Source organism: Pinus tabuliformis, chromosome 4_1 (assembly GCF_031772625.1).
Source record: "Pinus tabuliformis cultivar Carrire ecotype Pingquan chromosome 4_1, CPIR1, whole genome shotgun sequence".
Classification (NCBI taxonomy): Eukaryota; Viridiplantae; Streptophyta; class Pinopsida; order Pinales; family Pinaceae; genus Pinus; species Pinus tabuliformis.
In genome coordinates this window covers 991,510,066-991,522,025 of record NC_142303.1, presented here as the reverse complement: position 1 = coordinate 991,522,025, position 11,960 = coordinate 991,510,066, and the positions used below count along the sequence as shown (strand labels likewise).

Below are 11,960 nucleotides of genomic sequence, written 5' to 3'. Positions count from 1 at the left end.
TTATAGATTTACATGAGTAACATTAAAACAGATTTTGAAATGCTAGTACTCAAAAAAAGACATTGCTTTGAACAATACTTCGATCTACTTTCAGAGTCTGAAAACGAACTTCCACTTCAAACTGCGTCTTTAAGCTTGAAATTCGGTGATGGCCTTGCCTCCATAAAATTATAATTGCTGTAGTCTTCATCTCAATATTGTTGACATTACTTGGAATTTTCTTCCCAAGTCCTTCCACAAGTTTTTCAAACATAATTAAAGAACAATTTTCCAACTCTAAACTTTCATGAACGAAATTGTTCTCTAAAACTTTTGCATTGCAACATCTTAGGCTAAGGTTGAGCCCTAAAACAACATCTAATAGGATTTGACAAGATCTCTCGCTAACAACAATTTCCAGCAGTATGATTGATCGCAAAAGGTGAAAATAGATTCACATCCCATATAGAACCATTTCAGAGCAAAGAATTTATACAAAGGCTGCTAATATCCAAGACAATAGATGTCAGACTACATAACATTATCACCTTGAAAAACAGAGTCCCCTGTTAATATTGATCAACTTGAACACATAACATCGTTTAAATAAATGAATTCCTATTACTGCATTAGTAGCACCAATCTTAAAAGAATGAACTTAAAATCAAGTGAATGATCATACACTCTGCTCTCCAGACAAACATCTTATAAACAGTGGATGTGTACACACAAATGTATACCACATTCATGCATAGTAACAATGAATACAGACTGACATCCACTTCTAAGAAACCATAATAACATCTCCTGTTGCATGTTTATTCATATCCTCAATAGCATGAGCAACGAATGTGACTTGCTCGAAAATCGTTGTCTACGATACCCGGAATAATCGGACTGATGAAATGTCCTTCCCCCAACCATTAGGTACCCAAATCACGCCTCTATGCTAATGCAAGAGGTAACCATTTGTATAATTTATGAGAATTTTATCAATTGCTGCTGGTGACAAGGGAAACACCTTCGCCATATTTTTATCAGCATTTAAAACCTTCAAAGAAAGCAATTCCTTTCAAGGAACCAGACGAGATAGAAGGGCAGCTGGAAAAATAGTACCTTCCCCGAGAGAAAGTCTCAAAATTTTCAATATATCGGAGGAGGAGGAGGAGATTTATATGTGAACCCAAGAGTTGGAGGAAGCGGTGTATTATCAAAGATAGGAGGGAGGGGATTTGTAGGCGATGGGAATGGAAGGGGCAATGGTGCAGGTGGAGTTGCTGGCATTTCATCAGGACATGGGGGGGCAGAAGGAACAGGTTGAGGCGGTGGTGGAGCACTATAATGAACTGGTGCTGGAGATGCTGAAGGCGGTGGAGGGGCAGTGTAGTGAACAGGTGGCGGAGGTAGCGACGGTGGTGGTGGAGCATTATAATGAACCGGTTCAGGGGATGGTGAAGGTGGAGTATAGTAAACAGGCGGTGGTGGAGAGGCATAATTACCTGGTATGGGATATGATGAATAAGGTGGTGGAGGAGGGGCATAGTGGACAGGGGGCGGAGATGAGGGTAGCGGTGGAGCAGTGTAGTAAACCGGTGGAGGAGGAGGTGGTGATAAAGGTGATGGTGGGGGGTAATCAATGTGTGGAGCAGGGGGTGGCGGTGAAAGGGTGGGATACTCTTCACATGGGGGAGGAGGAGGCGGTGGTGAAGGGGTGGGATATTCTTCACATGGAGGAGGAGGAGGAAGAGTAGGAGGCAGCGGTGGAGGGGGTTGTCCATATTGGGGAGCTGGAGGAGTTGGAGGTGGAGGAGAATGCATATAGTGTTGAACTGGGGGAGGAGGTGGAGAATGCATGGGGGGTGGTGGGGATTCATGATAGTAGACAGGAGATGGAGGTGGTGGGGATTGTTGATGGTAGACAGGGGATGGTGGAGGTGGGGATTGTTGATGGTAGACGGGTGATGGTGGAGGTGGGGATGGAGGTGGTGGCGGCCGAGTACAATGAACAGGTGGGGATGGGAATGGGGGAGATTGAGAAGGTGGATAGTAAACAGGAGGTGGGGAAGGTGATGGAAGGGGTGGAGGTGGAGGTGGAGGAGATGCTGATGGGGGTGGTGGTGACGGTGGTGGCGGAGATGGTGATGGGGGTGGAGGCGAAGGTGGTGGTGGTGGAGGTGGAGGTGGTGGCGGTGGTGGAGGTGGTGGCGGTGGTGGCGGAGATGGTGATGGGGGTGGCGGTGGAGGTGGAGGAGGAGGAGGAGATGGTGGTGGAGGGGGAGGAGATAGCAATGATGTAGGAGGAGATGGGGGTGATGGTGGAGGAGAATGGGGTGGGAGGGGTGGCGAATGTGGCGTAGGGGTAGGAGATGTAACAGGAGGTAAAAGATGTACAGGAGATACGCCCTCCTGGGGTGATGGTGCAGGCGAAACAGGCACTGCAGGAGGAGATGGATGTATAGGCGATGGAGGTGTTGGAGATGGCAGAGATGGATGTGGTAGGGGTGGAGATGGAGGTCGTTGCGTAGGCGATGGCTTAAAGGGTGCTGCTGGTGATGGGGATGTTGGGGGTGGCAATGCAGGCCTAGGAGAAACAACTGGATTACACTTAAATGAAGAACAAGAAACATGACGAGAAAGGAACGAAGCACATTGACTAAAAGAACGCTGAGCAGGCCTACCAGGAATGCAGTTAGCCCGGTCATTGAACACAACTCCTCTATTTGGCAGAGACAGGCAATTGGGCGCCTCCCCTGTGAAGAAGTTGAAGGAATATGTGAAGTTCATCAGGCTGGGGAGCGCGCAGATGCTGCGAGGAATCGAACCAGAAAGCATGTTGTGGGCAACGTCCAGCTGCTCCACGCTCACCATTGCCCCAATGCTGTTGGGTAGAGACCCAACGAACTTATTGAAGCTCGCATCGAATACTGTCAAGTTCTTCAGCTTCCCGATTTCAGGAGGCAGGCAGGCCGTGAGATTGTTGTTGAGCACGATGATCTCGTTCAGAGTCCCAGCCATCTTACCAATGCTGGAGGGCAAGCATCCCCTCAAGTTATTGTTGGCAAAGACGACGACAGAGACCGGAGAGTTCCCCAGATTGGGCGGGATCTCGAAATGGAACCTGTTGTTGTTGACAAATATGGCATCCAGGTCCTTGTCGAAGAGCTGGGAAGGCAGCCCACCTTCAAACTCATTGAACCTGATGTCCAAATACTTCAACATGGGCAGTGACAGGACCACCTTAGGAAACGGCCCAACAAATCTGTTGTTGCTGATATCGAGCTCGAATAACAGCCTCAGCTTACTGAAGCTGTGAGGCACAATGCCACAGAACCTGTTGGTGTTGATATGAAACAATGCAAGATCTGTAAGAAGCCCAAGCTCCTCAGGAAGATAACCAGCAATATCCGCATGATTCAGATCAATCCCAGCCACAACAATGATCCGAGAATCATTCAAAGCAGGGGCGCAGAAGACGCCATTGTAGCTGCAAACATTGGCTCCCACCCAGCTTCCAGTCACATTAGAAGGATCGCTAAAAATAGCAGCCTTCCATGCCTGTAGAGCAATGTAGGCATTCCTGAGACTCGGATTCGGAAAATTCAAACTGGGGTCGACCTGAACTGTAGCCCCCAATAACTCCAAATCATCACGTTCTAAGGCTAACAGCTGCCTGCGTATGATCTCTGAATCAGATAACAATCCCCTCCCACCATGGGCAGCCGAGGCTGAATACTGTGATCCCAATACAAACAAGAGCAGTAGACCCAAATGCCAAGAAACCCGACCAACAATGCCCAGATACAGCATTGTGAAAGAGAGACAAAGAGACTCTAACTCGCCACCAGAAATGCCTGCCCAATATGGCTTTTAAGCAGCTGCAGCTGCCAGGCTGGCTATATCATGAGACATACGCATTGTTTATCCTGCACTGTCAAAATAACCTTTTCAATCCAAATTGTATATGCCTCAATTACTTTTCTACCTTCCCATCTTCCTCCTCTTAAAAGCCTTCACAGTGAGCACTGTGAATGTTGACGTCAGTAAATGTCAGTAACAGCGTACAAGTGGGTATTTTATATATCTCTCCTTCTGCTGTTACGGTACTCAATTTCAAAACCAATGCACTATAAAATTTAAATCAGGTCGGTTGTTGCGGTAAAATTTAAATCGGGGCAGGCTTGGTTCAGTAATGAATTGGTCTGAGTTTTTTAATTATTAGTTTAAGTTTTGTAGTTTTTTATTCTGTATTTTCGAGATATTCACAAGGCTTTGATAATTGGGATTAATTCTTTCCGACTTTTACCAGAATAGTAGAATATTAAAGCTATCATTAAGATTGTATATTTTACCGAGATAGGAAATTTCTGTGAGACCTCCAGGAGTAAAGTGAGTAATCCTTTTCGATTTCCATGAGAGTAATATAGGAGCAAGGTCACCACTGGGGTTGCACATTTCAACGGAACTGAAAATCTGCATATCATTAAGGATTACAACCGGTTAAATATGCGATGTTTTTGTTTGAATTTTTAACTTCTTGAATTAAAGGATAGGAGGACTGAATTTGTAACTTCGGCATATCATCATCAAGGATTACAACTGGTTAAATATGCTGTGTTTTAATTTGAATATTTAATTTCTTTAAATTAAAGGATAATTTTAAGAGGAGTGAATTTGTAATTTATTGAATTAAAATATAACAGGAGGCAAAAGGCTAGAGAATTATCGTGTATTATAGGGATGAGTTTTCAAAATTACAATATTTAATTTCTTTAAATTAAAGGATAATTTTGAGAGGAGTGAATTTGTAATTTATTGAATTAAAATATAAGGGGAGGAAAAGGCTAGAGAATTATCGTGTATTATAGGGATGAGTTTTCAAAATTACATGTTATAGGAAATAAGCAAGGACAAATTAATACAAAAAGGAAAAAAATGAATTAATAAATTGATATAATAGTAAATAATAAAATTTAATTATTTTAAGTTTTATGGTTATATAATTTTATTGAGATTATGATTTTTAGTATTTTAAAACGTGTTTTTGAATATATAAATAGATTAAGTATCTTTAAAAAAAATTAAGACATTTGAATTATATAGATTGCATTGCTCAATTTTATGATTCCAATCAATCCCTATTAAAAAAAAAAAATTAAGACATTTGGATATTTTAGGATACTTGTGTTATTTTTTTCAGAAGAAAAAGCAGTATAGTATATATTATGTTCCAAAATAAACAGTGTTGTATTTACAAATATGGAGGGCATTGTCCCGGATATGTTCTCCAATTCAACAGATATTTGTCATCTATATGTCTTTCGTTGCTACATTACAAAATTTTGGACAGCATATAAAAAACTTTTCAACATAGAAATATTGCAAAGGATTTTCAGAATAAGTTAATACCTGCAAGTTGGGGAATTTTCCAGAAAAAAGGGAGCTTGTAGCATACCAGAATTTATCTACCTTATATGCCTGGCATGTTGAAAGGCTGGATGATATGTGAACTGGATTCCATGGAGATGCTCAGATGCCAGGCTGGATGATATGTGAACTGGATTCCATGGAGATGCTCAGATGCCACTTACCCACTGTAGATTGCATACCTTTCTTTGAAAGTTCATCCGCTATCTCATTTTGATTGCGTTTTATATGAGAGATAGGGAAAAAAGCAGGATTCCATAGTGATGCAATCCTGGTCAACCATCCAGTAAGGCAGTCATTTTTTATGACATGAATGCCATTCACATGATCAATGATTATTTTAGAGTCCCCATATACATTGATAGGGTCGATGTCCATGAAAATACAGAAAAGAAGTAGCCCGTGCAGAGCCATGGCCTCTGCTTTGTTGTTTGTCCCGTTGCCACCATTCCAATACAGGAAATATTGGAGATCATTTGATATACCAATGTAAACCCCACAGGCGCATTTTCCATCTTTTGCCGCACCGTCAAAATGGGCCCTTGGGAAGAACAATCGCTGGGAGTCTGAGGCTGTCACCTGTTGTATTTTCTGAAGGGGGATGTTATGGAGAATGGAGAGATAAAAAGGAATAGCCTTATCAATAATACGCCCAAAACTCTCCTTGCAATTCTGGAAGATTCTTTTGTTTCTCCACTTCCATATGAACCAGCAAACAATTAATGGAATGGGACGCCAGATAGATTTTTGAGATCCCCACCATTCAAAAGCATCCTCCATGGATGGGTGTGAGATTGTTGGTAAACCAAGGTAGTTCTCCATTTGCACCCACAAACTCTGAGATAGAGGGCATTTTAAAAAAATGTGCAGATTGTCTTCAATGTTGGCAGAGCATATAGAGCATATGGCTGGTCCCTGCCAGCCCCTTTTCTGCAAATTAGTCCAAGTGAGGTTTTTATTGTGGAAAACTAACCACGAAAATATAATGATTTTTAGTGGGCAGCTTGTCTTCCAAAGAGAGTATGGAAAGATTTTTTTTGAGGTCTCCCTTCTCTGTTCTATCAGAGAAATATATATGTCTCTAACTAATACAGTGGATCTACCTTTTTTTACCTGCCATTCGATGCAATCCCTGTCCTCTGTTTTATAAAAACCTGCATTTTTCAAGTTCCAAGCAATTCTGTTCCATTGGGCGGCCATTTCTCCTTCTAGTCCTAGATCTCTGTCCGATTTCCATTGTGGAATGTTATCCTGCCATCCATTCATAACCTGTGCCCAGAAGAAGAGACCTTTATGGTGGAGGTGCGATAGAAACTGTGGAGTGATTGGAGGATCCATTTCAACTCCTTTGATTTTATCAACTCCAATAAGGATGTTATTTCCAGTTTGTAATTTCCATATACAATTCCTGCAGTTTATAATTTCCATATACACTTGTATTATATAGACTATATAAGTCAATTATATGATTCCAATCCATCTCTTTTGAAATTCTAATAAAATTAACAAAAAAATATACATCCTGAAAACCAAAATGTAAAAGAATCAAATTAAACTTTCATTTTTTATAAACATTAATTTTGTAAGAAAAAAATACTAATCAATAAATAAGCATACTCAATTTTCTTATTAACAAAAGATAAATTTCCACTCTAATCAATATACGTTTAGAAAAAATCTCTCTTAAAATTAGAAAAGAATTTCCAAAATAATCTTGAATTTCCAAAGCTATTAATATAATTTTTATTGATATAATTTTAAGAATTAGACAAGTTCTTATATTAAATATAATATGAAAATTTAATATAAATAATATTAAAAAAATATAAATAATATTAAAAAATACTAAAACATATTATATTTTTTAGTGCATCATATACTTTTTAATAACATTTAATTACCTAGTATAAAATTCGTATAAACTATATTTATAAATAAAAAAAAAAACAAAAAACTTTTATAGTTATTATTAAATATTATTTTTATTTAAATTATATATTTTTTAATAATATTTAATTATCTTATATAAAATTATTTTACATTTAACTAATTTATATTTTATATAAAACTGATGTGCTTTTAACCATTTTTAACTATTCTATATAAAGTTCAAATACGAAGTCAATAATAATTCAATACATTATATTCACTTATTAATTCATAGCATTAAAAAAAATTATAGACTAGAAGAAGAAGAAAAAAATTCAAACAAACATAATAAATAATAAATATAAATAAATTATAACATTAAACACTACCACCCCAATCCTTGTGATCGAGTCGGTAAGAAAAATGAACCCCCAACACCAACCATAAAACAAAAAAATATTGATGTGTAAATAAACATATGAAATTAAATATTCGCAGGCAATCCTTGGGATACTTAACAAGAAAAATGAATCCCAACTCCAACCTAGAAAACTAAAAAATGTTGCTGTGCAAACAAACATTTACAGTCAGTACAGGAGTTTATTGAACCAACTTGTTACAATAATTTTCAATTGCTATTAATATTATAATAATAATAACCACTCTGCCATCAAGATTCAAAACCAACCTCATTCCAACTCTAGTTTGATGGCCCCAGCAGAAAACCACTTTCACACCAAAAACGCGGTTTTGTAGGACAAATGGCGAGACGAATAACGCGTGACACGTCGGGGCCAGCGTGTACGTGACTGTCAGAGAGTAGTTATTCCTTGTGAGTATACGTTTTTTTTACTCCATTTTAAATTCAAGTAAAACCGCTGTCGGGGATGTATGTCTGCACGTTTACTAAATTGTTTTTTGAATATAATACATAATATCTATCTTATTTCCAGTTGGATGAGAGGCAACCTTTTTCACAGGGATTTCCCACGTACAGAAAAGCAATATGAGGACTCTTGACACTTCTTTTTTTTAATCACTTTCCCATGGGAAATAGAATCCGTCAGTGGTTAAGGCAATGCCGGTGAGTGGCAGCCAACTACTCCACTGAGAGGAATCGTACATGTCTGTAACACGGGAATAGTAACTGCCCTATTAATTAGATTACAGTCTGTAATTTCTTCAATTTCTTGAAAATTTAGATTGCATTAATATTAATGTTAATATGGTTTCGTTTCAGTGTTTTGGATTGAAGGTGAATGAATGCATTGTTAAGGTATTCATTACGATAAGTTACCAGTTCAAAAATCTTCATAGACACTTAAGTTATTCGAGATTAAAAAAAATATTAATATTATTTCAAGAATATAATGTTATGATAATCATGGAAATAAAGACAGGGATGGAGGTACAAGAACTTCAAACCCCCTGCATCGCATTATTATTATTATTATTATTATTTATTTTTTATTAAATTTGATGATGAGTTATGGGACAACGTGCATTACAGCCAGACGACTCTTCTCCCCTTGTTCAAGTTAAGGGTGACAACTAACTTGTATGACGTGTCAGACAGCTTCACACGATGATGGCCATCCTAAGGCACTCGCTGTTGTTTATACGCGTGATATGACATTATTTACTGCTTCCAAGTTCAGTGTCCCAATATTTTTTTATCTTTTTTTATGTAAGATAAAAGATTTTAACTGTACAGCTCCTTGGAGTTAAAACAATTTAGTCATCACATTTTCATCTGGTAATTCCTGTCCACGCATGAAGAGTTCTCACTTCATCTTTTTGTTCCTTATTATTTATATATATTATAGAGATTATATTTTTTATTAATTTAAAAAATATATATATTAAATAAAGTTTTATAATAAAGAGTACTGAAATTAACTAAGAGTATAATGATCTAATTTTTAATAGTTTTTTAAAAATAAAAATAAAATATTAAATTATAGATAGTAATATTAACTAAATTTTTAATAATATTATCTAAATTTTGAATTTGTATATTTTATTAAGTAGTTTTAAAAATTAAAATTAAAATAATAAACTATAGAGTTATATGATGGTATGAAAGCTTAAGGATTAGTTTAATTGGTTGAGTTCTCTCACTAAAGTATCTTGTTAATGGGAGGTCACAGGGTCTTAGGCTTTGCTAATGAATCGACAGGATGTGATCCCTTTAGGTGGATCTGCCCAGATATTTTCATGGATGTTAAATAAAAAATAAAAATGATGGTATGACTCAAATTATGGAGTTGGTTGCTCAATTGTATTTCAATGTGCTTCTTCATAAGAGGTCACGAGTTCAAATTTAAGGGTAGAGTATGTACACATTTCTAGACTTTAATAGTCAAATCTCTGCATGGAGCTGGGTCCTTTGTCCCACAAATAGAGAGGGCCTCATGCACCAATTTGGTGTATGGTCATGACCTTAAAATTAAATTATTATTATTGTGTAAGGTAAATTTATTACTTCAAAACAAGAGATTATATCAAAAATATTTCATAGTTCATTTCAGTCTCTCCCCAAGGAGACCGGACCATACCTAAAAATGAACCTTATGAAGTGTCAAGAGACAAATGTAACATAGCATAACTAAAATAAAACAACCCTACATTATGGTGTCGAACCATTTCAAAAAGAGTCATTAGATGATCAAGATATTGGCTCAGAATCTGATCTTGCTACAGGGATTAGGCTCGTTGGGTCTGTCGAAGGTTTTGGCATCATCAGAGGGATTCCCAAGTGTTGTTCGATACACGCCAATCGACAATCCATCATGTCCAGTCTAAGTCGTTATGCTTCAGATGACCATGCAAATATTCTAGAGTCTACAGCATATCCATCCTTGACACATGGTTGTCCATTAACACTCTTCCTAGAAGAAATTTCATCATCTAATAAATATTATGGCCTGCATATATTGGTTCGCCCTGCTCCTCGTTTTCCCAGTGTCTAGGATCCACACTTCCCATTTTGCCCTCGTTGCAGCATCAAAGAGTGAAGATTGCTAATACATAGTGGTCATTTCTTCCCAATTCAATTATTCTTGCACATGTATGGGGATTTGATCTCAATACCTTTTTGTAGATCTAGCAGCCATGTTTTGTAGGCAAGAATTCCCACTATGAGCTCGTTCTTCATAATATGCAGATCCCCTTCGCACACATCCTCTCTCCCTTAGCATGGTGATATTTCCTTTAATGACCAGAGCTAGAAAATATGAGATGTTCTGCAAAAACCAAGTTAAAACGTATAACAGAGAAAATATAATAGGTTGGTCCAGGTGAAAAGAACTACAAACTTGTAACACACAATATTAGCTTGCCCCTCACCTAAGAACAAGAGAATTCAACCACTTATTCCCCCTCCTAAGAGAATTATTTGGCCTAAAACGAGAACAAGGCTCCTCCTCCCTCTCCACTTCGATGAAAGAAAGCAAGGGCCAGTTTTTTTCTCAACTCAAAATCCACCATAGAAATATGAAACCACACAAGCCCAGGGTAGTCTCTCAATGCCACTATAAGGACGTCAGTAAAATGCTCTCAATCCTTACCCATCTCCCCCAATAATGATGCAGGAGCATCTAACCCCCCTTAATCAAAAGAGGAATCCAAAGCGGAGAACGAGAGGACGTGGCCATCAAGCAAAACAGGGGACAATTCTAGTATAAACAGAGCTTAATTGATGGAAACGATAAGTCTCTAGAAGACTTATCTGCCACATATGTATTATGTAGCAAGCTTTAGGGCTTCAATTGAATGATTCAAGGAAATGATGTGATCGGATCCTTCATAGTGATCCGATCCAATATTCCTATTACGATGAACCAATGTTTCCATACATATGTGTGTGTGATGAACTTGCGTGTTCAATAGGAGAAGATAAAGTGATTGTTAAAGATTTATGGAGAGAGGGACAAATAGAACATGTGTAAGCCTACAGGCAGAGTCAAAAGGGAGAGGCCGCAACATTGAAGAACTGGCCTGTGCGAGACTTAGAGTCTCAGATATGTAATTCGTTATTTATATTAATATATGGAGATGTTATTTCCTCACTGTGTCAGTATGATGAAGAAGTATTACATGTATGAATTACTTGTGAATTCGTAGGTTCTGTAACTATTATTGCAGGTAGAGTTCTGGTGAAGAACACGCAGAGAGAGGAGATCGATTCAGAAGAATTGTAATGGACCATCGAGTCTAATTGAAGCAGCAAAGCGAAGCTCTGGAGAGACAACGAAGCTGAGAGTTCAAAGACTTAAGCTTAGATTAGAGTGGTGCAGCAGAAACAGTGAAGGATCAGAACCTTCAGAAGAACCGAACCACAAAGAGGAAATCGAAGAAAACGCAGAAAGACCAAGTAAAAAGAGTTGAGCGGAGAAGTAAAGGATGGTTGCTCAACAGTCGTTGGATCGTTAAGATCAATGGCTAGGATTAAGTCGCATCGGCGGATTCCCTTTTGAAGACATCGGAATGGACCTTTGTAATAGAGCGATTGCGATTAAGCGACAGCCGTCGGATCTGACGTCAGATTGATGGTCTAGATCTGATCGCTTATCGCATATTGGAGAAGCCAAAGGTCTAGCGACAGATCGATACGCCGATAGCGATAAAATCAGCGATCGAAGAGATCGGTGGTCGGCAATCGGAGTAGTGGAAGTTAAGTGGAAAGG

At 38.3% G+C, this 11,960-nt stretch overlaps 1 protein-coding gene across 1 annotated transcript; it reads right to left on the bottom strand.

Moving 5' to 3' along the window:
- Positions 1-577: 577 nt before the first annotated feature.
- LOC149179479 (uncharacterized) lies at positions 578-3,946 on the bottom strand. Its single transcript, XM_089420677.1, has one exon. It carries the CDS (start codon positions 3,784-3,786, stop codon positions 1,123-1,125), a length of 2,664 nt encoding a protein of 887 aa, XP_089276803.1. The 5' UTR covers positions 3,787-3,946; the 3' UTR covers positions 578-1,122.
- Positions 3,947-11,960: the final 8,014 nt, after the last annotated feature.